Genomic DNA, 26458 nt, shown 5'->3' on the forward strand with positions numbered 1-26458 from the left:
CTTCAACTTGATTTCGTGGCTCCCATTATTGTTTTCGATAACCTCCTTTGGAAACAAGAGCTGAAGCACCTTCCGCTTCGGTAGAGGCCTCCTTAGCGGCCGCAGACCAATCAATAATGACACGTTGTTACTGTGCGCCCCAGTGAGACGCGCAAACCACTGAGTAGCGAAACCTTGTGCACATAACATGCGATGGAATTAAAAGGGGCCTCCTCAATTTTGCAACTCTACTGTGAAGGAACCCGTCATAATAATGCATAGACTATTATGACGGGCCCCCTCACTGTAGTGAGTACCTAATCAAACTTTTCTTGAAGGTTTCATCCTATATAACAATTCCCACAAGTCTGTAGCACGCTGCAAAAGCTAAAATGTTCAATGTTTATCGTCACTTATTATTTGAGACCAAGTATCCCTACAAATTTAGGCCGCGCTCCTGTTATCTAACATTTTAAATACCGTTAGACATGACCAAGTTATATTTTCTTTGAAACTTCCGTGGCTACCTTCCGCTCGTTTAACATCGATTGTCAGTTCTTGAGAAGTGGCGGGTGACGCTAGGTCTCTTGACTTCTGGGAGCCCCGGGCCGCAGCACGCCCCCCTCTCCCACCGCCACTTCCGCAGTACCCGTCCTTGCGCCTCTTGATGCTGAATAACAACTCAGTCGAGGGCAAAAAATAATTGGATGGAGTGATGAGATCAGCAGATTCAGCTGACTAATGTACGGCACAGGACAAACCGTCCTACAGATACGGATGAGGAGGAATAACAAGTGGTGCACTTTGAATCATGCAAAACCAACTAGTCCTATATTTGGCGTTCAAAAGGAAATCTTTTCCAACTACTCCAAGGGAAGTGTTTTCCCTATTGAGGCTAAGGCTGGATGCTTGATGACTGAGTGCTACGAGTTGAATGTTGACCTCTAAGATTATATTCGCGGCTGGCTGCTTCAGCAAGCCATTGCCACAATTGAGTGTGATTTAATAATGCGTAATGCCATCGATCCCAAGCGCAGAGGTCGAGGCATTTCGGTTTACTTCAAGGCTGCCAAGGAGAGCGGCTAAAAGAATATGCAACGCAATAGTCGAGAATTGACGGAGAAGGGCGATAAAGTATATCTGTTTGGCGGAGGCAGAGGAAAGGTGTACATACGTTTCATCGGTTCAGCGCAAGTCGACATCCATCGCCGCCACACTACAAATGGAAGGCATGTTACCTAAGTAGTCGCTGCTTGAAGACGAATTCCATGTTCCCGGTAATATTGCTTCCGACTTTACAGTCAGGGACAGAAATGTCTGGACCACGACTGCCGCAAAATAAAAACAAAAATTCAGAGCCCTTCCACTGCTGTGAAGATGGACGCCAGCGAAGCTGTGACTATGGTAGGTCTGCTGTAGTGAATATTGCTATAGTGAATTTATATATTATCATTACTGACTACATTGAGCGTCTCCGGCGTCTTGTTTTCGCCCAGCGCGATGGCCCAAGTAGTGCGTTTGCTACGCCAAGTCCGCCAGCGATGCGCTCCGCGTCGCAGGCCCGATCTTCTGCCGAGGCATTGGCGCGACGCCGACGAAAGCTCTCCCGCTCTCGGCGGCTCATAGCCACATATTCAATACGGGTATGAGCCACACGTGATTTCTTTCTTACCTTTCTCTCTTTCTTTCTCTCGTTCTTTATCTCTATTATTTTTTCCTTCCTTCCTTTCTTCCTTCATTCTTTCTTATTGTGCCTGGCTCATACCCGCACGTCCCTAGCGCATACCCACACGTGATTTTCATATCGTTAATCGTGATGAAACTAACGAGCATGTGATGTTATTGATGTCACGACCTAACAGTCATTTTAGTCATGCATTCTTAGCCTTCCATGCCAATTTTGGTATATACCAAGTGAACGAGACGCCACAAAATTGTTGCCTACTTCCGGTATACACGGACGCGATCTCCTGGAACCTAGCCTATAACAGTTCCGCTGTAAAAAAAAATTAAGAAAAAAAAACGATTGGGCCAGGCTGAGGCACCCATTCGGCAACTGCCTTGGTGTGTGGCAATGCAACGGTTATAGTCCCTCCACCACACGAATGTGAATGTTTACCACCAGTAAATGAGGCTTTCTCGTTCAGCCCGTGCTCCACAAGTGTCTGTCCATGACTGTACTTAGGTTGCGAAAAGGCACAAAATGAATGCTCAAGCAGCACGAATACATCAACAGAATTCAGGAACCTTAATGGAAGAGAGAGAACACTTTAACTACAGCGTTGTATTTAATGAATCAATTAGACGCCGCTGAAATATCCAGCCCCGTAGCAAACAATACGCAACACTGAGTAATGCTCCCGTAATACTATCATGAACCTCGCACATGAAGTATTTTCATGAACATTGCTCAAAACTGTTCTAGGTTCCTCCTAACCACCATGAAAGCCTACGTGGTCTTGGCCCTGATCATCTGCGGACATGTTTGCCGTAAGTGACAAGATATGACGCGTGCTGCATGTTTGTTAGGCCCTTCTTCGCTCGAGTGGTCACCTTGATGAAGCAATGAGTGTCACATGGTGCTAGAAGGCGGGTAGAAGCAGTCATTTCCAGGTCTACAGGTTGTAGAAAGAGAAGGATTAAAGAGATAAATAATTGAATGGGGTAGAGCTAGACGCTTGGAGCACTTTTCAGCCTTTACGACTTGGTGCTGGCGACACGGAACACATGTATGCCGTAAGTTATTACACCGGTGTAACAACAACAACAACCTGAAATACTTTCACTGCTAATGCGACAACGCAGCAGCGGAGCAATGCAATCCCTGACGCGCGGACGCGTCGTCACGTGGTATTTTTAAAATTCGCGCCCTTTGATTCTTTGTCGAAGAAAAGGCCCCTCGAATACCTAGGTTGCTAGAAACACAGTTGTTTGTTGTATATCGACCCCCCCCCCCCCTCCCAGCTTTTGCACTTACACCTTATAGATTAGGTATGTTAATTAAAAGTTATATAACCAAACTTATTCACAAAGCTATTAGCGCACAACAACAAAACATATTTATTTCAGCATTAACCACGCCAATCAACATAGAGTGAGCACCGTTCGCGTAAGGACCTTCGTTATTATTACTTAAGCGTAATGACGACTAATTGAGACTAATAGGAATAGTGAGGCTAAATAAAATTAATTGTTTAATCATGGCAAAATTTATCCGGAATATCCGGTATGCAGAATAGCGCATACGAAATCTACTACTAATATTCCAACCATTTATCTTTTAAATTGCAACATTAGGCAATAAGTTCAATGGCATGAGTGCATTTGTGCGTTTTCTTTTTTTTTTTCTTTAGATCCCAGGGTTCAAGTAGAAGCTTCGTTCAAGCTCTGGTTGATCCAGTTGATGTCCTTAGACAGTAATCTACATTTGCCAACTACAGTGTCATTTTATGGCGATCTGTCCTCTGTATATTGCAGAAATCCAAGCCGCTGCATTGAGCAAGCCGGAAAAAACAGGGCACGCATTAGAGAAGCTTCTGGAAGAAGAGATCACCCAATCTGTCTCCGCGAATGAGCGAGGACACCTCGTCGAAGCTCTCAAGGCCCTGAATAACGGCGAAGAAACTGATGAGGGCTACTTCCTTCACCTAATTCCCATAGCAATCCGTGCAATTGTGCACGCAGTTCGCGCCGGTGCTCAAGCTGGTCGTGCAGCGGTAGCGGCGTCCGGTACTGCCGCTGGTTCCGCCGCTGGTTCCGCCGCTGGTTCCGCCGCTGGTTCTGCGGCTGGTTCTGCGGCTGGTGCTGCAGCCGGTTCTTCAGCCGGCACCGCTGCCGCCGCAGCTGCGGGAGGTGCGGCAGGGGGCATTGTAGGTGGCGCTGCCGTGGAGACAATCCGGAAGGGGTAGATACAGATAGCTTCGGCTACCCATGTGTCGTCGCAACGCAATAAATCAGCTGAATCGTGGTACACGAACGTGTGTTGGTCGGTTCCGCATCAAATTTGGCCTGTTTTGCTTCACATATTGAATCTGTTTTTCATGTTTTTAAATGCCTTTAAATAGTGTTCTTGCTTTTTGTTCTCGTGTTTTGTTGTACGCCTGTTTGGGCTGCATTATGTTTACAATGAAGTCAATAAAAAATATAAAGGCCTCAATTTTGTTTGCTTAATAATAATCCTAATAAGATGCTTTTTAAAAAGTAAGCTTTCGGAAATGTTTAAATGCACTTCGCGTCTCTGAAGGCCTTCTAATTCTCCACTTGCGGGTCGTGAATGCGTCGCCGATAGCAGGACAGCACGACAACGGCGATGGCACAGATGTACTTCGAACGTACGCATAACTGCTATCGCCAATAAATAGCATAATTGCTATTGTCCGCATAAAGGCAGCGCAAATCCAAGGCAGTGACTAGTGCGTGTCGGCTCAAAAGATAGTGATTATTCTGAAACGGGATGGTGGCGCCATCTATCACCGTTTTTTGCCTTAACCACTTATCTACAGATATAGTGCAGATGGCTATATGTATACACCCATTCGCGATGTGTATGTTGTCTCCAGCCGCGCGAGCGCCGGCGTAGAAGGCGACTCTAGCCCAAACCGCATGAGAGCGATTTTGTGCGCGACAGCGACGGCTTCGAGCGACGAAACGGGTCGGTTCTGGAAATCTAGAATTCGTCGCCCGTAAGTGCTATGAGCGACTAGCCAATAGCGCGAAGCCGGAACTGGATTTACATCAGTCAATTGTACTACCGATTGTCGCACGTAACGAGCAAACGACTAGATTTTGATACGTGCAAGGATAATAACGTAGTACACGACCTTTATATATATTTGTGCTGCTCTTTACACTAAAACGCATCAATTTAAATTAATAAAGCACGCGTCACGCCAGTTTCGGCGAGTATTTGCTGCCCTCATACCGGCAACACCGGGGAGACGTCGCTCAACGTCGCCGCTCGCATGCGGTACGACTTGTAGGCGACGAGCGAACGCGACAGCCATCTCCATCGCGTCGCTTGTCGCTGTCGCGCGCAAGATCGCGTGCAAGCGGTTTATACTTCTCCCGTAGCCGCCATAGGGAGAAAGGGCGGCGGGAGAAGGGGCTATCTTTCCCGAGCGCTCCACAGCAGCTCGTAAACCACAGCAGTCGTAAACCTGACTAGGGTGTGCGAATATCAATTTTTCGGTTCTGAGCAAAGTGGAAGCGAATATCAATTAGCGTCGGATAATTTCGAAGCGAATTGTCGTGGTATTTGCATAAAAACCTGACATCAGAGCCAGATGCTGAATAATTGCAGAAAAAGGAAACAGGTTCATCTCTGCAGTTAAGTTTATTTTTAAAGTGCCGTTATTCAAGTATTTTCATGCAGAAATGGAAGTTAAACATTTCTTACAACTCCAGCAGCATAGAAAACCTTTATAGGCTCTTGGTCACTGTTGTGCTTCAGACTGCTTAAAATATTGTACTACCACCACCGCGGAAAGATTGTGGTCACTCAATGAGCGATTCTCGTGGTCTGGGTCCTCTATGAAGCGTATCGCTTCATTGTTCTTATACATGGCTAGGGGAAAGTGCTCCTGATAGCCTCGAATTAGGTCATTATATTTAAAAGATATGTGTGCACGAAAATGTCACTGCCTTCAAATTTGCCATTTACACAACTGTCCCCAACGCACTAATAAGAAAGTTAATGAACTTTTATTAGTCGTCTGAAGCTCACGTTATTAGCGGCAAATTATGTCCGCCTCGCCTAGGAATTCGTCTTCAATAACGCCACGTTCACTGCGCTAATTAATTTTTATAAAACATCTGTACTGTTTAAAAAACGTTCACCCACGTTTAGGAAACTCCGTAACGCGAAATTTTTGCGCAGCTCTTTATACTTGTTTTCATTTCGCGATGGCGCGGACAATCTGTCTCGTGCGGCATGTTGCAAATGGAGCGAAGAGTGGCGTGACTGCCTCGCCAATCGATCGCGCCCATGCGTCACCCACGCGTGGGTGACGCATGGGCGCGATTCACAGCAGCCGCCGCCCACAGACCTACGCTCATGCAGCGCTTTGTTTCCACATATGGTATCGGTGGCGTCATCAGTGAACAGACGACGCGCACTACTCTGGCGCCTTCTCGCACCCATCATCGCCGCAGACCCGGTCTTGCACGGCACTGCGCGTTTCTTCTCACGGTTTCGCCATACCCTCTTGCTCTGCTTTCCGCCTCATGGTTTCACTGAACACACCTCCTCCGCATTCTCCCTCGCTATCTATCGCCGTCTTTCACCCCCCACTGCGCTCAGTGTTTGCTCTTTCGTCATTCGCTGTGATCATTCGCTCGGCTTCGAGGGACGCCGACAACCCCGACGCTCGCCGCAGGAACGGGCGCCTAAGAACTGCGCTCTAAAAACACCCTGTATAGTTGGCTGCTAGTGGTAGCGTTGTTTTGCATAGGAGTCTGAGCGCAGTTCGAAGCCTCATGGAGTAACTATAAGCTTGCCTCGTATAAGCCCCGCAGCCAGTAAAACATTCGTAAAAAAAATTCACCGACGATTACGAGACTCCATAATGCGAATTTTGAGTGCAGCTGTTTAGATTTTTGAAGTCGTTATATATTGTGGCAAATAATTTGATTCTAAACAACAGGGTGCTCTCGGCGGCGGCGCTGAGCCTCTGCTCGGGCAGCTCGTTTAGCAGCAGCGGCAGACGAAGCATTTCCACCACATGCGTCGCTCATTGTGCCGAAATAAAGCGTGAACACGGGTGGTTCGCGGAGCGCATTCTCTAGCGGCAATGGAGCCACAGGCGAAGTGGCGCCTGCACAGTGGGTGCGAAGTCCACTCCAGCGCTTTGTTTCCGCGCTGGCCGCATGCCATGGTCGCCGCCGGCCATGAAGGGAAAAAAAAAAAAAAAACTAGGAGGGAGCCTCACGTGACAATTTTGAAGCCTAGTCATAAAAAATTTAGAGGAATGGGATGATGGGAAATAGGCCCTCATGAGAAAGGCAAGCGGTAGATTTAGTCGGCTCGCTTTGGTTGCGTCTGCTTCGGGGGTTTCGGAATATGCGCTCATAGTAGGCGTGGCAAACGCACGCCGAGGTTGAGTGAAGGAATTCAAGTGTGTCAAGCAGTCGAGTCTGCGTTATGTCAGTCAGGTAAGGCACCGAACCACCACGCGGCTCAATGCTTAAGCAGCAGACAGGCGCCAAGGCTGTAGCGAACGAAGGCGTCGGGTACTTAACCGGCATTGTGCCCAACAACCCGCGAGCGCCACCTCAAGGACGACTGGTCGCATTTCGTTAGGGGCGGTTTCAGGGAAATGAGGAAACCGTTCGTCCTGCAAACGTGTGAAGACAACCAAGCCGCCCTTCTGACGGCGATTCGTCGCATTTGGGGGCATTTTCTGGGAAACATTTATGTTTTTCGCCCCCGAAAACAGGTGCAGGCGATCAAGCGAGTGTCCAGGGTCCGCAGCGACTGCTTTCCCGTGTGAAAAAAAAAAAAAAAAAATGTCCTATTTTGTGCCCAACGACGGACTGGCGAGCCGGGGACTCCAACCATATTTAAGGCCGTATCAGCCCATTGCTAAGGCAGACGGTTCCCAGTCGACACTGTCGTTCTGATTAATGCCTTCTGCCTTTCAACAGACCTGCACGAACTCAATAGGCGAATCTCAAGAGCGTAACGAGGTCGCACCCTACAATCTTACAAAACAGTGCACATGAATTTCAATCAAGTGAAGCATTTTTGTCGTCGTCGTCGTCGTCGGCGGCGGCGGCGGCGGCTGCTGCTGCTGCTGATAATAATAATAATAGAGAGTTTTAGAATAGGGGCTCCAAAAGTTTGGGGCCCCAAAGAGCTTTGCGGGTGTTAGCGTTGGGGCATGCAAGAGTGATGAGTTTTAGAATAGGGCTTTGCGTTTGCGAATAGCGTGTTGTGCTTGCAGCGCCACTACGGTGTCAAAGAAAAACTATTCTAAATATTAAAATAAACTATACCATTTTATGATAGGAAGAGTAATTTGGCTTTCGTGGTTTTGCGTTTAATTGCAGTTAAGATGTTATTCTGTTAGCAGCAAGCGATTTATTGCGCCTAATTTTGAGTAACCAACTTGACGTGCCTTCACCAGCCAAGCTAATCCACGTTAGGCCTACGAGCCATGGAATCGACAATCGAATTCAGAATCAGCTGCGTCTAATGAACCAATCTTCATTACACACGTTAGTTGAGAGAAAGCGATAACCGCAGACACTTCTCCTAGCTTAGGAACTTCACGCGTTACCACGAATCAAGCCGACTTTGGTACTCGGAGAGCCCCCGCTTCGATGGGTGCCGCCATGTTTGTTGACGCAAAACTTTTGGGGCTGCTTTTGGGGCTCCCGCTAAATCGGCGAAATAGCGTGCCCAACGCAAAACCCAAACGCAGTTAGCGTCTCGCGCATGCGCAGTGGTGTCGACGCTATTTCTTTGGGGCCCCTATTATAAAACTCTCTAATAATAATAATAATAATAATAATAATAATAATAATAATAATAATAATAATAATAATAATAATAATAATAATAATAATTTGATGTGCTCTGAGGCTTGCCATGATCCTTGCTAGAGTGTCGAGGTCGAGGGCCTTCATTTATAGGAAGAAATGAAAAATCTGAAATATTATCGATGAGCTGCCCTCAAAGAACTTCGCGAATAAACCGTGACGAAAGCTATGCAGAAAACAATGAGCTGGTTTAAAGCGACATTAAGAAAATACTTTTAGAAAATTGCTTTAAAAAGTGATACTGTAAGCATGCAGCTATTTTATTGCGATACTAAGAAACGACTTTAAAACTGGCTAACTTTCCGAAGCTACGAAGGAAAGAAAAATGAAACCCTGAACCGAAGGTGAAACTACGACAACGACATTGTTCTCGAAAGCCCAGGTAAGCTTTCCCACGGTTCAAACGTATACAACAGGCACTGCGCGATCACCAGATTCGCGTATATCGCGCGTATAACCGCATCGTGCTGTTCCTCTTGACGAGCAAGATGAAAACGACACCAGTGAGCGTCACCGCGAGCAGAACGGCCACGTCCAAACATGTCGGGATGGCGTCTACTCCGCGGTCGTGGTTCGTCCTCCAGAGTCGAGCACGACGGGTCCTGTCGTTCTGCGCGAGACAGGCGGCGTGGGAATCCCGTCGCGACGCGAGGGCAGCGCACAGCATCGTTCGCCTGCAGGCCTTGCCACACGGCCCAGCGTCCTTGAGGGACGAGCTGAGACCGATGTACCTCGACAGCAGCTCCGGCGAACGGGCGATTCCTTTGGCTAGATCGATCATCGAGGCCGTGCTCAGGTCGGGTACGCCCAGATCGTTTCTCGCCGAGTACAGGAGTTCCCACTGAGGCTCCTCCTGGACGCACGGCAGAGAGAGAGAGACAGACCTGCAGCGATTCTTATTTGCGTAACTCGGTTACTGCCTACAGCCTTAACTCCCCATGAGTACGCAGATAATACGCAATGCCTGTATGCGCTCTCTGCGTTACACGAGGATCTCAGCATTCGGCGTTGCTGCTGGCTCGGCAAACATACCGTACTTTGAAACTGTATCATGATACACATGCAAGATACTGAGGCGATAAGTATTTGAGACACAGATACAAGGGGGAATACTCGGCATATGTACATTAAGATACTTACGATACACAAGTTAATTCTTCATTACTACATTGTAAAGGCCTTTGTAAGTCTAAGGTACACCCGGTACGGTGGCTTAGCGGCTGTGGTGTTGTGCACGAGGTCGCGGCGGCCGCATTTCAATGAGGGTGAAATGCAAAAACTCCCGTGCCCCGTTCATTGAGGGCACGTTAATGATCCCTTGGTGGTCAAAATTGATCCGGAGTCCCCCTTTACGGCGTGCCTCATAATCAAATCGTAGTTTTGGCACGTAAAACCCCAGAATTCATTCATTCAAGTTTACAGGTATTTACTTGCGAATTATCTCCAGCTAGCGGACATACTAACCTTCCTTTCAAATTTTATCTGTTAAAGGGGCCCTGAACCACTTTTTATTGAAGTCGAGAAATGCATTCGAAGTTAAATTAAACTATTACACAAATACTTTGCCGCAAGAAAAAAGTACTTCAATGCGTTCAGCAGAAGTGGAGTTATTGGTATCGAACATACAGTTCGCGGTGCTTCCGCTCCTTCTTGCATTGCGAAGGCTACCGCTGAGCGGGGCGTGCTTACAACGCTCCGCCTGCTGAACGTCACCGTGGCGCGCAGTTTAAATTTAATTTTGGATGTTAACATAGAAGCCACTACTTCCAATTTTGGCGTCTATACGACGCGCCAAACGCGGTTGTCCTCAGCGAGCCGCAATGCGCTAAGCCAGTGGACTCATCGCGGCACCTCGCGGCGGCCGCGGTATCTACGCTACGTAGCAGGCTGCAGCTACATGCAGCTGTAGTGCGCATGCGCAGCGTTGGATCCGTTCACGACAGGGCGTGCTCGCGCTCATATGCTCCAGTGTGGCCCTGCTACGTGGTGCGGACTGGCTTTGTACTGCACCTGCTTGACCACACCCAACTATAGCAGCCAAACCCAACTTGCGCATTTTGAAGCGCTATCAATAGCCCAATAGAAAGCGAAGCCTACAAAGGCGTCTAACGGGTCCAACCAGGAGCGGCCAGGAGTGAGCACGCGATGGCAAGCATGCGTGTAGTGTGACCTTGAGTTTCGCGTGGTTCGAGGCTAGTTGAGTGTTCAAAATTAGTCGGAATTAGCGAGACCCGACGACTACGACACCGATAAGCACGGTGGCTAAAGTGTAATTCCTACGCGGGCGGCCGAGCGTGAGCAGACAGTAGTCTGTTTGGAAGTGCGTAATTATTGCCGAAATTCGAAACCATATTTTCACTTACTTCAGCCTAATATTTAAACTGCGTCTATACATACTTATACACAGTAACAGTAGGAAGATGCGTACTGATCCAAACACCCTTCTTGATAAATGTCCGCTACTGGCCAATAGCAGCCGCGTATGGGAATCTATATTATTACGAAATAAAGCACACAGAAGAGAGTGAGGATCATGGCTTCTGTTGAAAAGAAAGCGTTTGAGAAAAAGGTGACTTCACGCGCTGCTTGCGAGCTCCACGCGCCGCACACGACTGCAAAATTTGGCTGAGATGTTCACAGCAGCGTATGCTATCCACGGACTGTGTTTTTTCACCAAGCGCGAGGTGTGTTTCAGGGTCCCTTTCACACGTGCAAAGTTTTTCGTTGTTCTAACCAATATATCGCAATTTCACAAGTCTACGGGGCCGGCTTGATGTGCACCAGATCAGCACAATTACGTTGCGGAATCAGTTATTTTTTCATACCGCTTTTATCATCGGCACAGTGCACTGAATTGTAGTCCGTTCATAGAGCGGGCCAGTGTCTTACACTGCTCTTTGTTCGTTTGCATAGTTTCGTAATTGTCTAACATTAAGCTTCAGTGCTCAATCTGCATACTGCGTACCTAATAGGTTGCAATTGTTTTATGGACATAATTTTTTATACAACACGTAACTCCATGATGTTGTTTGTTTCTGGGCGTGAGTAAACGGCAGTAAATGTAGATTTGGTCATAAATTTATAAAGACTATAAAGACTTAGACAAACCAGGAAATGGAACGAACTAGCTTGGTGACACTTGTCACTAGACAGTTTCAAAGGAGATGCGCACATCGTCGTCGTCGTCGTCATCAGCATCATCACGACAACGGCATAGTGAGTTTGCATCAATGTTCATAGTGCGTGTAAATTTAGGTGAAGGTTGAAGTTAAAGATGGAGCATGTGCACACCGCTGATGATTGTCTTGCATAATGCGCATGTTAATTTCACTTTGTACACTTTAAGCAAAAAAAAAAAGAAAAAAAAAAGAAACAAAAAAGAAAACGGTAGATGTTTTACATACGATAGCATACTAACAATCATTAGCAGCGCTCAACTTCTCGGTATAAGTTTCAAAAAAAGCTCGGCGATCGCCCGCATTTGTCAACTTACTCATCTTTCACATTCTCATGAAATGGTGTCAAAAATATGCAAGGACCATTCGCAACATTAAAAAAAAAAAAGAGCATTCACTTAAAGTGCAGAAAATGTGCAAATGTGCAATGAAACTAACTAGAAAATATTACGTTAGCGGACGCGTCGACAGTGCCAGATGAAATCGTGTTAAACCTAACATTTTAGAGGAGGAAACAGTATATTGAATATCTCGATTCAGAGGAAGTCAGCTATAGAACTATACTGAACGCCAAATAATGAAATCAAAAGAGATAAGTTTTATGATATTTCAAAGCACTGAGCACTACTGTTCGAACGCATAAGCCCATTGTGAAACCCTTAAACAGGGGACTTTGAGGTACTAGAAATAAATAAATACGTATAAGTGTCTATGACTCTCTGAAAATGGTGCTATATAATTATAACGCTATTTACCGTTGACGACTACTGGTCCGTAGCGTTTGGAAATAGCGCAGAAATTATCGATAATGTTCTGTTATAATGTGAATGTAACCATACAGAGGTAAATAAAGATGTAGTTACTCTGTCGAATATATTGAGTTTTAAACATGATGGGAGAAAAGTAAGTGAACACGTGGGGGACAATAGTAAAAGACGGCTAGAATCGTAAAGTTGGCACACAGCCATTAGAACCAAAGCATGCTCCGCATTCCCTTGAACTCCTTCGCACCGTGCTTTTTAATTGTTACAACAGCCGTTTTGTTCTGACCCATGTTGTGAAGGTGATTCTCAATGATGAACTGCTGACAAAATTTTGTGCAGCTGCCGTGGTTGAATCTGCCAAATAGTGTCTCTTAGGTCACATGACTTCAAACAGCACGTCGGCGTGGTGAGAGATGGAGACCGGGCGACCGCGGCGAGCAGAATAGGTTCAATAAGACAAAGCTCTCATTTTTAGCGCTTGCTTATTGCGTCTTCGAATTCTATTACGAAGCTTCTGTGCATGCATTTAGCGGTTACGAGGCCACCACTCGTAAATGCGCAATCAAGTTACTCAAAATATGCAGCGATGCGCATTAATCCAGATATGTTTCTGCCCTGTGTAAAATGCCTTTTGTAAAACTGTTAGCTGGAACAGCAGTGCATTCCACGACACGAGCTCAGATGTATTTCTCACGCTGGCCATAAGCACAAAATTTCTTGCGAAATGGTAAACTCTGAGCACCAGCTGGACTTCCATTATGCCGTTGGAAATTGCACTTCATGACTATAAATAAAAACTTAATTAGTAAAATGTTATTCATTATTAATACTAGTTCCGCACAGCATTCAATTTCCTTAATCATGTTTGGTTATTAGAAATATGAGTTACTATAAAAGTGTCTCAGAAGAAGCATGAATAAGTGCCGTCAGTGACTCTGAGTGTCATTGTGGTTTTTGCCGTAAGTGTATCTTGTATTAAGATACACACGATACTTCGTTTGATGTATCGAAAATACAGATACTGATAAACGTTTTGCCGAATGTATCATGCCACAGATACAAGATACTCAAATAGTATCTTAGGATAGTTAAAGAAACTATGAGCTGTGACGTCGCTGACACTATTTCTTCAAAATGTTACGGACTACCTGTCGCGGAATTAACATGTGGTTACCTTTGTAAAAAAAAATAATAATAATTTTCCTTTGTATATCCACCCCTTATGTAACACCCCCAGAGGGGTCCTCAAGGTAATATAATGAAACCTATAGAATTTTTCGTGCCAAAACCACGATCTGATTATGAGGCATGCCGTAGTGGGGGACTCCAGAATAATTTGGACCACCTGGGTTCTTTAACGTGCACCTAAACACGGGTGTTTTCGCATTTCGCCCCCATCGAAATGTGGCCGCCGTGGCCGGGATTTGATCCCGCGACCTCGTGCTTAGCAGCCCAACACCATAGTCGCAAAGCAACCACGGCGGGTATCATAAGATACATGTATCTTACATAATGCCAGCCCTGTTTTTGTGGGCTGCGGGCGGGACCTGAGACGTGGTAAGGGAGAGCTGTGACGTCGCCTTTGCTGGCGACGAGAGAGGATGGTTGAAAAATAAGGGCACGCGGGCGTATTTTGATGATTCAGCAGCGTTATACTTTGGAGGCACAGTCTTCACCACTTGTCCTATGTGCCGAGTCTGTCTGTCTGGAATGACGAAATTTGGCGAGGGGCCCTTTACAGTCTTCGCTATATTATGTATGGTATTAGGTAAAACAAGAAGTGGTTACCTGGTGGAAGGCATCCAAGTTGGCCTTTTCCAAGTCCAGGTAATAGACATTGTAGTCAAGGAGCTCGCCAGTGGCGCGGTGGTAGGTGTAGAGTCGTACGCAGGGGTTAGTAGGCACCGACTCGGTACGATAGATCGGGTGGCCGCTGCCCCACGGGGTCACAGACCCGGCCAGTTGGACTGAGCTCACCGGAGTGCCTGCGTACGACTATAACATGGCATGTCACTGCGCACTGATAGAATTGTAGCTTTATATATATATATAAAAAAAGAAATGAAAGCAACAATCCAAATGAAAACCCTATTATATATGGTTTACATATGCGCTCATGCGCATTAAAAATGCAAGAAATGTAAGAGTCATATGTTTGAAACAACTTTCCAAACCTGCAACAGTTATCGCAACTCAACGCGTTTAATTAGAGCACTTAAAATGCACGAAGCTAATGGTCTACATCGATGCATTATGGATACATCGTTCAGAACTTCACCAGCGCAGAATTTGCGCAACACTTTGGAGCAAGCACAGCGATGATTTCATACAAACTGTAAATATAATACTTAGTACTTGTCCGCTAAGGTGCTTTGTCAGATGCAGCTGATGCAGCTTAAAGAATGAGATATCTGTTTTCGGTATGGAATTGGAGCACTAAAATATGGTGGTTAAATTTTTTGTCGAAATTTACCGGTTTCCCACAAGTTTTGCAAAGAGCTTCAGTTATAAATATGTGCTCCCAACAGTAAGTAGGACTTAACTATTGTTTCTTTAAATTCGACATATTTCATCCAGATTACTGGAGCAGTTGCCCAATGAGAGCTTTTCTGTACTTTAATGGCGAAATTGGAGTTGGCCCTATGTTATGTTTTTCTCCTAACTACATTGTCACGCATACGCTGCTTTGCTTTATGCAGTATATCATTTTCGTTGGGTTATCACCGTTATTCAGTTATTGTTCTGTGCAAGACGCGTCTACTATATCCAAAATTTATCAAATGTCTCCGGTTCTAAAGCGAAAGAATCTCCTTTAATCATATTACACACGTGACACAAATAGTGTTGTACATTCTCAAGATTTACGCGAGTACCAGCGATTACTCTGGAATGTTTGGTGATCCATGTATAAATATTGGATATTTGATACGTCAGTTAGATTCAACGACCGACAACGGTGCTTGCCGCTATCATTGTGATTTGAGTGTTGCTCGTTTTTATAGGCACAAGTTTGTCCGATAGATTATTAACTCTTACTGTTGGCACTGTTTGGTTCTTCACCGTCATTACAAGCTGAGAATATCAGTACGGACGCGTTGGCGTAAGCGGCGCGAACGCGCAATCAGCGCCCCGCGGCATTCACCATTTCTATCCGACAAGAGGACGAAGCCGTTGCTGTGCTGGTGGCCGAAAAACTGTCCGGCCACGACGTCCTTGTACTGAGCGATCAGATCCTGGTACTTGTCGTTAATGTCATCGAATAACACCATGCGTGCGGTTTCGCTCGCAATAGAGCGGGCAAGGAAGCCAGGCCCAATGTGTCCTGATATGAACACCTGCAAGAGGAATGCAGAAAACCATAATGAGGATACGTTGCATTGCAGTTAAACCAGTTCACGCGAAGGTCACAAGGCTTCATCACGATGTCGGCGTACATCTGTGACGACAACTCGCAGCCCTCACGGGTCCTTCAACAACTCGACCTTCAAGGTAGCATCTCTAAACTCAACAAAATCATCATTGGCTTGCAACACCCACCTTTTGTTCTAGACGCCTTGCGTCGTGCAACTGGTCTCGAAGCCAAGTCATCTGGGGGTCATTGGGACCAGGGCGGTGCCCCTTGTTGACGCTGTACCAGAGAGCCGAGTTGAGGCACACTAGCCGAATGTGCTTCGAGAGCGACCGGCTATAGTAGCCACCTGCGCGAAAAAAAGTGCACATTAACTGGAGGAGATAATCCTGCGTCGAAAAACACTTGCAGAATTAGACAAAAAAAAAATCACCGACGATTAAGATACTCCCTAATGCGAAATTTGAGCCCAGCTCTATACGTGTTTTTATTCTGTTGCGGCACGTTGCAAACGGAGCGGAGTGGCGCGACTGCCTCGCTAATCTGGAGATCGCGAGAGCCAGCACTTGGGTGACGCTCGGCGCGTTCACAGCAGCCGCCGCCGACATACCTCCCAGACAACGCGCGCTACCCTGGCGCCATCTCGTAGCCATCGTCGCCGGACTACGCTTTTCATCTCACGCTTTCGCCATACCCTCCTGCGCTTTCCGCCTCATGATATATATATATATATATATATATATATATATATATATATATATATATACGGGGGATTCACGCTTACCCGAATGATCCCCCAGTGCTTCGCCCACTCATCATTATTCACTTCGTGGATATGCGGTGCTTTTTTGCATTATATGAAGATTTCGGACTTAGAACAATTGAAAAAGAACCATGGAAGTCCTCAGAGTGCCTTAACTAACTTACTCTAATAGCTCTTCCACGAACCAGTTTCTGTTTAATTTCCCAGCAGGTGTATCTGTCGGGAAGTCGTGACGCAGAAGAAGGTGACCACGCGGGAGCAGGAAATCACGACGTTTTGACACTCACTCGATGGTCTTATGCTGCTACATCGGGCCACGCAACCAGTGACAACATATCAGACTACTGAGGTGTTAATTTAATATTGCAAATTAATTAAAAGCGCTCTGGGGCTTGCCGCTATTATTTCTAGTTTCAAGGTCCAAGACCGTCACTTAACGCAAAAAAAAAGAGAAGTCGAAAATGTCACATCAGTACTGCTTTAAGAGCCGTTAGAAATTTTGGAAAGGGTCTCTGCCGGCTGCCGCGGTGTCCATCCGAACACACACAAAATGGCCGCGCGACTGGCCGCTCGAGGCACTTAGCGGGTATTCGCGGGCTTCTTTCAAGCTCGGAAAAACACTTTCAGCGGCCGTGACACTTTTATGTAGCCCGTATTGAGTAATAGAAAGCTGTATCTGGAGTTCTTCACGTTGCTCTACAATTTTCTCATTGATACTTTTCATCTACTTGTAATATTTGAGAAGTTGATTAAAATTAAGACTATAATTACGCAATTAGGCGGAATGCAAAAAATAATATGAGTATCTCCAAGTGATGGCAAACATCATTACCTTGGTTCTGCTAAGCTACGTGGCATTTGCATATTTTAAAGTCTTGGTGCATGATAGTTGGAACACCCTGTATATGCTCTCAACTTCAATTAATAGAGTAGCATAATACCAACAATGGCTTTATAAATTCAGTCGTATGATATCGTTAAGCGCGATATCTATGTACTATGTTACTGCTGGTGATGCCGTTATATTTATTTATTTATTTATTTATTTATTTATTATTTATTATTATTTATTATTTATTTATTATTTATTTATTTATTTGTACTCCGTCATGGCCAGAAGGCGTTAAAGAAGGGAGTGTGTTTGTGCAATCATACGAAGCACAAGGCATATGGTCACATAGAATATAGAGATCTTTTTTTGGCAGCAGATGTGAAACAAGACGCGTCAGTTATATCAGCAGCGGACTGTCAACTAAAACAAAATATTGTACGTAGGCTCCTCCATGTTGCACTGGCGTAACATTGTTCAAGAGCATTTTATACGGCTGTTAAACAGGTGTAATAATGTAAGAAATGAGTGGCCTGACTTCTCAATGTCTGAGACGTACAGTTTGCTAATAGCTTGCTTAAGTACAGGGGACATTTTTTTACAGCATAAGCTGTTATGGGCTCATTCCAATAGCCGTTTCGGTTCGCGATGATGCCGCCGCCGACGGCGTAGTGCCGCCGTAACCGCTGTCGCCGGAAATGCAAAAAAGTACCCGATTCCCGCCGGGATCGAACGCGCGCCCGCTGCGTGGTAGCCAGATACTCTACCACTGAGCCACGCAAGCGCTTGCTATCGGGCTGCGGAAAATGCCCTATAAGAAGCTATAGGCAAGCTCGCAGGGGCCGACGACCCGAGGCTCCGCCAGTATGGTGGCGCCATCTAGGTAAGGGGACTGTAAACGCAGCGTGCGCAGGTGCAGACGACGAGATGCGATTCAGACGAGGCGCGCAATCAACGCTACTCCCGAGCTGCCCGAGCTGCCGAGCCTCCCGCCAGTATGGTGGCGCCATTTAGTTAAGGTGCCTGCAAACGCAGCGTGCCTGACATGTAAGTTGCAGTTGTAAGGCTTGATCAGGATCAGCAGACTACTGTGCAGAGAGCATTACAAGCCGCAGCTCGCCGTCAACGCCTGGGCGGACAGTTCAAATCGTTGTCGTCAAAACGAGGTGAACAGACTGCTGCGAAGACCCTGTTATGCGTGGTGCCCAAATTGGAGCTACTCTTGAGCCGCTCCACCAGCTTACGCTGTGACTGTGCTGCGTGTTCCGCGCAGGCCTGTTACTTTTTGTTTTTGTAGTACGTCGTCGTAAAATCAGAAGGACTACCAAAGTGACAAGGAAACTTTATTCTAGTTTTTGTCTTTACTTAACACCTTCGAGCCCTCTACTAGTATATCAGTCTTCTGCTGGTTACTAAACCACGGGAGGCCGACTTGCTCACCTCGCTCGAAAGTGCTCCACCCGTCTACGGGGAGTAGCTGGTTGAAGCCAGCTTCGCTGAGAAATGCTCGGTAGTGCGCGGCGTCTTCTGATTCCATGGCGTTTGCCGGAACCCAGTCGTGGTTTCCCAATGTGGGCACGAGAAGGGCCTGATGTCGCTGCGCTTGGCGCGACAGCGCAGTTCTGATCCAGTCCGTCTGGCTGTACAGCGCCGGCCACGTGATCCCCTTCGTGTGGGGCATGTTGTCCCTGTAACGTACCAGTGGCACGGGTTTGTGTACACCGTACGACTCACTACTATCCTCAACTTGTCAAGCAGCACAAACGGCAGGACGCACGGGGCACCGGCTATCAAGTGATAGTTCTATTAGTCACGGTGGAAAATATTTAGCTTTGAAACGCCAGGAAAAAATGTGCAGTAATTAAAGGTTTACCAAAATATGATAATTAAGTGTGAAAAAGAAAGCGTGGCGCTATTTTGCAAGTATATTTAGACCATTTACCGGTTGCTCTATGAAGGATATAGCATAGGAATAAATAAATAAATAAATAAATAAATAAATAAATAAATAAATAAATAAATAAATAAATAAATAAATAAATAAATAAATAAATAAATAAATAAATAAATAAACTCCTTCAGCTTGCCTAATGAGTCTTAGCGGTGAGGATAACAACCGACGTCATCATCAAGCGTTCGAGGTGGTCACTCGATGCATGCTTACCCTGTCCACAGTATGAAATCTACGTCGGGCTTGATCCGTTCCATGGCAGCAAAGGTGGACACCGCCAGTAGTTTCGGTGTGTTACAAAGGTAGTCTCCGTAAGGGCCAACATTCCTTAAGCCACTTGGGCCCTTATCAATACGGTGGCATGAGAGTTTACGAGAGCCCCTGGTTGAGTAGTCTCTGTCTAGGTGGAGGTCCGTCACGTGCCAGAAGTGGCCTGGCGTGAAAGAAAGCAAATTGTGTACGAGCCGTCCAGTTCGCTAGCTACGCGGACATCGCTGCCTATGTGAGCTAACAAAAGTTCGCCATGAATTTATGGTACAGTTATTGCAAAGTGAACGCAAACCAGACTTTTTTAAGTCGGGTGTTTGCCTTGGTGTGCGCGTATTATAATTATCTGATATTACGTTCCCGTTTCCTATTTGTTTAGCAAGCGAGCTTATCTGTCTTCGAGTTAGCCTTGCTCATCATGCCTCAGGTCAATGCCTGATGAGGCGTGGACCGCATCGGCAGTTAACCTCTGAACATACCGGGTGTTTGAGCGAACACTTTCAAAATTTTTTTAGAGGTTGCCTGTGGCAGATAGCACAATTCTAGTTCATGAGCTGGTCTACTTGAAGAGGCGGACATTACTTGCACAGGAAATTGAAATGCATAATCGAGTAATGAACAAAAATCCACTAATTAAAGTGCAACTAATTATTTTATGCCTATATAATGCAATTTACCAATTGTAGACGTGGAGTTCGCAAGGCGGATCCTCTTGGAACAAATACACCAGTTTAGAGATATTAATTGCCGAATTTTGCGGAGAAATGCATTCGCGTTCCAGTTACTTTCTTAACAAAACGTCGTTTTATGCATTGAAGCACAAAAGTAAATGGAACGCCAATGCATTTATCTGCAAAGTTCGGCAATTAATATCTCGAAACTGGTATCATCTTGAGAATTTGTTTCCAGTGGACCTGCCTTGCGAACTCCAGGGCAAGAATTTGTAAATTGCAACACGGGACCCCGTAACGTAATTTGTTAAAACTTAATTAGTGAATTTTTGTAATTAGTAGATTATGCATTAAATTTTTGTGCAAGTAATGTACCCCTCTTCGAGTAGGTCAGCTCATGAACTAGAATTGTGTTATCTGCCACAGGCAAGCTATAAAGATTTTTGAAAATGTTCGCTGAAACACCCTGTATGTATATCGAGGGCACGTTGACATATTTTTTTACGCAGCGGTCGATTTAAGATCAAAGGGAACACTGGAAGCTACTCTTAATTAAGGAGTAATTGCTTGCCCCGATCTGCACTGGAAACGAATTCTAGTTCACCTGCACACTTACAAAAACAAAACAAAAACACCCTTTGAAGCTTATCTTGGGCCTAAAGAGTAAGTGTCACCAATCGTGCGTGCATTACTCTACTTAAGACTTTGCGCTCTCTACATTCTTGACAGGGAATGCTATGTCATGATGATACGTGCAAGCTGTGGTAGAAAAAAAACATATGTAAGGAATACACCTGTATAAAGAACAATTATTGTTCGGGGACACGGTTAACACTAAATAGTGCAACTTCTTTTTTCTCTTTCTTTTTTTCTTTTTAGAGTGCAGGCCTGCGATCACACATATCGGCGAATAAAAGGCACGTCATCATGACGCTATATACGCTCCAAGAACGAAGACAACGCTCGCTACTAATTTTTGAACAGTAATTGTTTGCCCCACATTGAAGTCTCTTTTCCGCAGCCCTCGTATTGCGTGAAAAGTACGTTGACATCTTGAAACTGCAGCGCGCACACAAGAAACGAAGACAATAAGGCAAAGGTAACAGACAGGCGCTGACCTTTGCCTTATTGTCCTCGTTTCTTGTGTGCGCGCTGCAGTTTCAAGATGAATAGCTACCAACTCGCCCAACTTTCAGTACTTTTACAAAGTACCTTGACTCTACACGGGCACAGAGTAAAAATACTCTATAGGAAGAGCGCAAGTGTACAGGAAATCTTGAAAGTGCAGCTGACTATGGGACAATGGGTTCCTTCCGCAGGATAAGTTGTCCGCACTCTCTCCGTTCTTAGAGTGAAGGCGTACGGAGAAAGACCTACCTGTTGCGTTGCTGTCAGGAGCTTCTTCGCTTACCGACACAAGCCTGTCATGTGTGGATCGCCTCAACCCTTGATTCCAAGAACGTGTCGTTAGCATTGTGACTTCTGCGAAAACAGAGAACCGCTTGTGCCATAAAAGAAACGAAATCGCTTTACACGCAACATCATATTACAAGCGGTGATCTGGTGGCCCTCGTGTTGCAACCTCTGATGTACTGGAGGAGACATATGTAGGCGAAATTTCGCGCTTATCCCACAGCAGTCTTAACGGATTCATTAATAAATTGTGCAGCGAGACTAGACGAAGACAGCGTGATTATAGTCGCGCTGCAGATTTTAAGCACGAATCCCAAACCAACTAACCCGCCAACATGCTTTAGCGTCACCGGTACACGCGTTCTGCGGGCGCAACACAATACTGCTGAGGCTCAGCAACACTCGCCTACCTGGTTGTCGCGTTTTTTTTCTATTGCGATAGCAATTATATGGACACTCAAAGAGGATTTCTGCCGTCGGCGTCGCCGTCGCCGTGAGGTTCCGTATGAGGTCAACGGCGATGAAATCGTCGCCGCGCGCCGGACGCTGTATGTGCGAGTGAAAGGGCGCGAGTGACACGTGCTTTCACGGGGAGCGAACGCATGGCGGATGATGATGATACACTTTATTGAAATAAAAAGTAAGAGTAGCAGTTGTGGAGAGGGTCCCTCAGTCCAGGGTCCCGCCGGGCACGCCTTTCATCGCTGCAGCGATGAAGGTTGCCAAGTACCGCTGAGCCAGCAATGATGCTGCGAGAGTCAACCAAGCAGCCGTAGGGGTAGGGGATAGGTTGGTGGATGTTGGGGGACCACAGCATGTGAGAGCTATTGGGATGACCGCCACACCTGTGACATCGCGGAGGTGGCTAGAAAGAAGAGAGCCCGTCTGGGCTTGTCGGATGAGGACGCCGTGTGCGCGAGATAGACTGAGTTGTAAAGGCGGAAACGCGCGGATGATGATAAGTGGTTCTTGAGGGAAAGGGAAAGGTTGGCGCTATCTTCTGCAGCCCTTGAGGGAGCACGGCTCAGCGGGCGATTCAATAGGGCAGGAGAGAAATTGGAGGAGGTCGGGAATCATGTGAGCTAATTGGCCCGGGGAAGTCGGGAGCCTGGCGAAGAGTGTCACAGGCGAGCCGGTTAACCCGTTCGTTCCCCGACAGTCCCGCGTGGCCAGGTACCCACACGATTTCAACTTGTGTACTCAGACTACTTTGGAGAATGTGTGCCAGAGGGGTAGGAAGTTCCCCGCGTAATAAGGAGCGACAGGCGGCCATGGAGTCTGTGAAAATGATAGGAAGGTGCGGGCTGTTGGGGGGAAGATAGCGGCAAGCAGCTACTATCGCATGTAGTTCAGCAAGTGCGGGATCTGTAATCGAGAGGACTTCTCTATGGAGAATAGCATAGCTGCCCGGAAGAACCACTATGGCAGAGCCGAGTGAGGAGACGCTAGCGTCCGTGTAGTAGAAATGACGGTTTGGATGAGTGGGGATGAAATGCTGAAAATAGCAGATTCTAGCCGCGCGGCGTTGTGCGTGTATACAGGGATTCATCTTGCGAGGTAATGGCGCGATGCGTAGAAGTGCCGCGCAGGATGACGAAAGTGCCGTAGAGGTGGTGGAGGGGGGCGTGGAGACAGAGAAGCCGACATAGGCCAGGATGTGGCGGCCCTGAGTGGTGGTGCTCAGGCGAAGTTCCTGATTGCGACGGTGAGCCAAGATAATCTCTTCTGTAGTGTTGTGGACGCCCAGCTAAGCTAGGCGGTCGTTGCTGGCACTGATTGGGAGGGCCAAAGCGATTTTTGTTGCTTTGCGTACGAGTGCGTCAAGGCGATTAAGGTCCTGTTGGCGAAGAGTTAAATAAGGGAGCTGCATGGTAGCGATAGCGAGATAGAAGGAGTGCGTCACGAAGACGAAGAAGTTCAGATTCGCGTAGGCCCCTAACACGGTTAGTGACGCGACGCATTAGGTGTAGAATTTGTTCCCCTTGCTGGAGAATGTGCCGGATTGCGGAAGAGGCTCCACCATCGGCTTGGATGTGTAGGCCAAGAATTTTTATTGATTTTACTAGAGGAATGGGATGACGATCGAGTAGTAATGCTAGGGGAGGGGGATGCCATCGCGGATGGTGGACAAGGAGGAGAGCAGATTTAGCGGGTGAGCAAGAAAGCCCGATTGTTTTGGCGGCAGTCGAAGCGGTAGCAACGACGTCCTGTAGGCAGTCTTGTATGTATCCCGGCGAACCTAGATAAGACCGGATGGTTATGTCATGTGCATAGATAGTATAGCGGATGGAGGTTAACGGTTCGAGGGCGCGGAGAACGATGCACGTGGCGAGGTTGAAGAGCAGCGGAGAAAGAACTGAGCCTTGCGGTATACCGAGCTGAGGGTGCGAATATACGGATGATGTCGATATATATATATATATATATATATATATATATATATGGTGATTGTAAAGGACTTCAGGGAGCATGGCGCAGACCGTGCGTTTGTTCTCCCTACGATTCGCCGATGCCTCGACATCATCCGTATATTCGCACACCATATATATATATATATATATATATATATATATATATATATATATATATATATATATATATATATAGCAAACGCGACTTCTTCCGTCGCGCTAAAGGCCATGGGGGGACGGGAGGGAGGGAGGCGACGTTTAGCAGCGGCACCAAATGCGTATTTATATAGAAACGTTGCGAGGCGAGAAGTTAGGTAAGATTTCCGACGCTGCTCGACGAGTTTCCCGTTCTGATCTCATCGAAAACCTCCGAGCCGCCCCCAGAGGCCCTGGCAACAGTCACCAACGCCGCGCGCGTTCGGTGTGAACGCGGGCAAAACGGCGACGGCGTCGACAACAGTTCTGCGCATTGCTGGTGCTGCTGCATGTCCAAGTTTATACAGCTGACAAAACTACTATGCTTGCTCCGTATAGCTCTCTACTAAGTTGCTATCGCAATTGATATGCTTCGCTTTCGGGTGAAACTGCGACATCTTTTGTGAAAAACTGTAAGTATGAGTGAGCAACGAAACCGTGATAATCGTGTTTAACTGAACTGCACGCAAAACTTTCCACAGAGCCGCGCAGAAGATGAGGCAGCGCAGCCAGAACCAAAGGACCACACGCCACGAAGCGTGTTGATGGTGCGCCGAAACACTGGTCGTCCAGTGTGAACTTGAGTTCTTGTCGCTTTTGAAGTATAATTAGCGTAGAGCTTACGCAATAGCAGCCTCACAATGGCACGGCCCGGAGTCGCATCTCGACAACGTGGTGTGGTCTGTATGTGTTTCAGAAAAGGTTAGTTTTTTTTTTCTTTCGACACACATACGTACCGATGGCGCTATGGAAGCTCATGATGGACACGATGGACGCAATAGGGATTAGCGCAACACATAAAAACGCAATGAAGTGTGATCGTCTCGCCATGAGCCTTGCTCGAGAAAGTGGATGCTCCATTGTCGTTGCAAACTTCTCGACCTTAGTGCGTGACGTTTTGGCGGCCCGGAAATCACACGGAACGTTGGCGCTGAGAAATCTGCAAAAGAAGGCAATGACACAACGGAGGAAGACAATGCGTTGTACGCATCATTTTCTAGCCCAGCAGTGAATGCAAAAAAAAAAGAAACAAAATACATCAATGTGAGAATTATTGTATATACAATGCTGTAAATTGTATATACAACAAATTGAAAAAGAATTGTTGTAATATACAATGCAAGCTGTTCTACGACGTCAGCCTCAGATTATTAATAGGAAATTTCAGATAAAAGGTTAATTCTTGCTTGCGAAGCTGCATAGCACTGGCAGACATGGGACTTTGGGTGATAATCACCAATGCCATTTATAAATAAAATGTACTCATTAACACTTTAATTACTGGTTTAACGGTGCATATGTCGCAAGCGCTGAATTGAAGTCATCCGCAGTACATACAGGAATACCTTTAGCTAGACATTTTGTGAGTAGCCCCAGTTTCGAGAAATATGGATTTAAAATGTGCCTTGAAGTTTATTGCTGCTTTAGTTAACAGTTTACTGCACTGCTATATTGCACAAGAGTGCGTTAATTAAACCAGCCCAGCTCGCCCCTCTGTTTTTCCACAGTGCAGAAACATTAACTGGAAGAGTAGTGCAATTTCACTGTATTTCACTGCAGATACTGAGTACTTAAAACTTAAAGACCCGGTGTTTCTAGCAAAAGGTCGCGCTCATGAGTACTGGCCGCAACATGACCGACTTTTTTTTTTGTTCACGTTTGGAATTAGTTACTAATGAGTATATTTTCTCGAGATGTCGCCTTACCAACGATCTGCTCGCGGTCCATGCCTGCCGTCACGAACCACTGTCGTCACCCTAAGAAGCTCTCTGGATAGGCAGACCCAACTGCGGGTATATGCAATTTTCTTTGCTCATTTAAATTATTTTTTTTTTGCTTTCGTATACAAAGTGAGCTATCTTCGCCTATCTAATGTGTCACAGAAGGCGCCAATAAATTAGAAACAAACAACTTTCCTGACGTGACAATGTAAACCAAAGGGACGGCCTCCATGTCAAGGAATCGAGGCTACGGGTCAAAAGAGGACGTAATGAAACACTGAAGCGAGGCATTTGGCATCAAGTGCGTTTTCGGTGCGTTTTGTGGAACACGAAGAGCTGGGCTTTTCTATGCAAGCTTCATAACGCAGTACCACAGATCAGCTAGGGGCCTTGATTTGTGCAATGCTCGGCGCACTCCCTAATTTCGCCCT

At 46.3% G+C, this 26458-nt stretch overlaps 2 protein-coding genes across 2 annotated transcripts; one reads left to right on the forward strand and one right to left on the reverse strand.

The window, feature by feature from the left end:
* Window positions 1-2322: 2322 nt before the first annotated feature.
* Window positions 2323-4049, forward strand: LOC119431319 (Golgi associated RAB2B interactor protein 3). The gene is made up of 2 exons (XM_049656942.1): window positions 2323-2469; window positions 3457-4049. Exons 1-2 carry the CDS (start codon window positions 2379-2381, stop codon window positions 3885-3887), a joined length of 522 nt encoding a protein of 173 aa, XP_049512899.1. The 5' UTR covers window positions 2323-2378; the 3' UTR covers window positions 3888-4049.
* A 4746-nt stretch (window positions 4050-8795) lies between these two features.
* Window positions 8796-25176, reverse strand: LOC119466592 (acid sphingomyelinase-like phosphodiesterase 3b). The gene is made up of 8 exons (XM_049657434.1): window positions 25044-25176; window positions 21665-21769; window positions 19563-19782; window positions 18839-19086; window positions 15995-16155; window positions 15600-15792; window positions 14246-14442; window positions 8796-9370 (listed from the first exon to the last, which is right to left on the reverse strand). The coding sequence occupies exons 1-8, from the start codon at window positions 25165-25167 to the stop codon at window positions 8945-8947; spliced, it is 1674 nt and encodes a 557-aa protein (XP_049513391.1). The 5' UTR covers window positions 25168-25176; the 3' UTR covers window positions 8796-8944.
* Window positions 25177-26458: the final 1282 nt, after the last annotated feature.

This window comes from Dermacentor silvarum, chromosome 10, assembly GCF_013339745.2.
Source record: "Dermacentor silvarum isolate Dsil-2018 chromosome 10, BIME_Dsil_1.4, whole genome shotgun sequence".
NCBI classification, from domain to species: Eukaryota; Metazoa; Arthropoda; class Arachnida; order Ixodida; family Ixodidae; genus Dermacentor; species Dermacentor silvarum.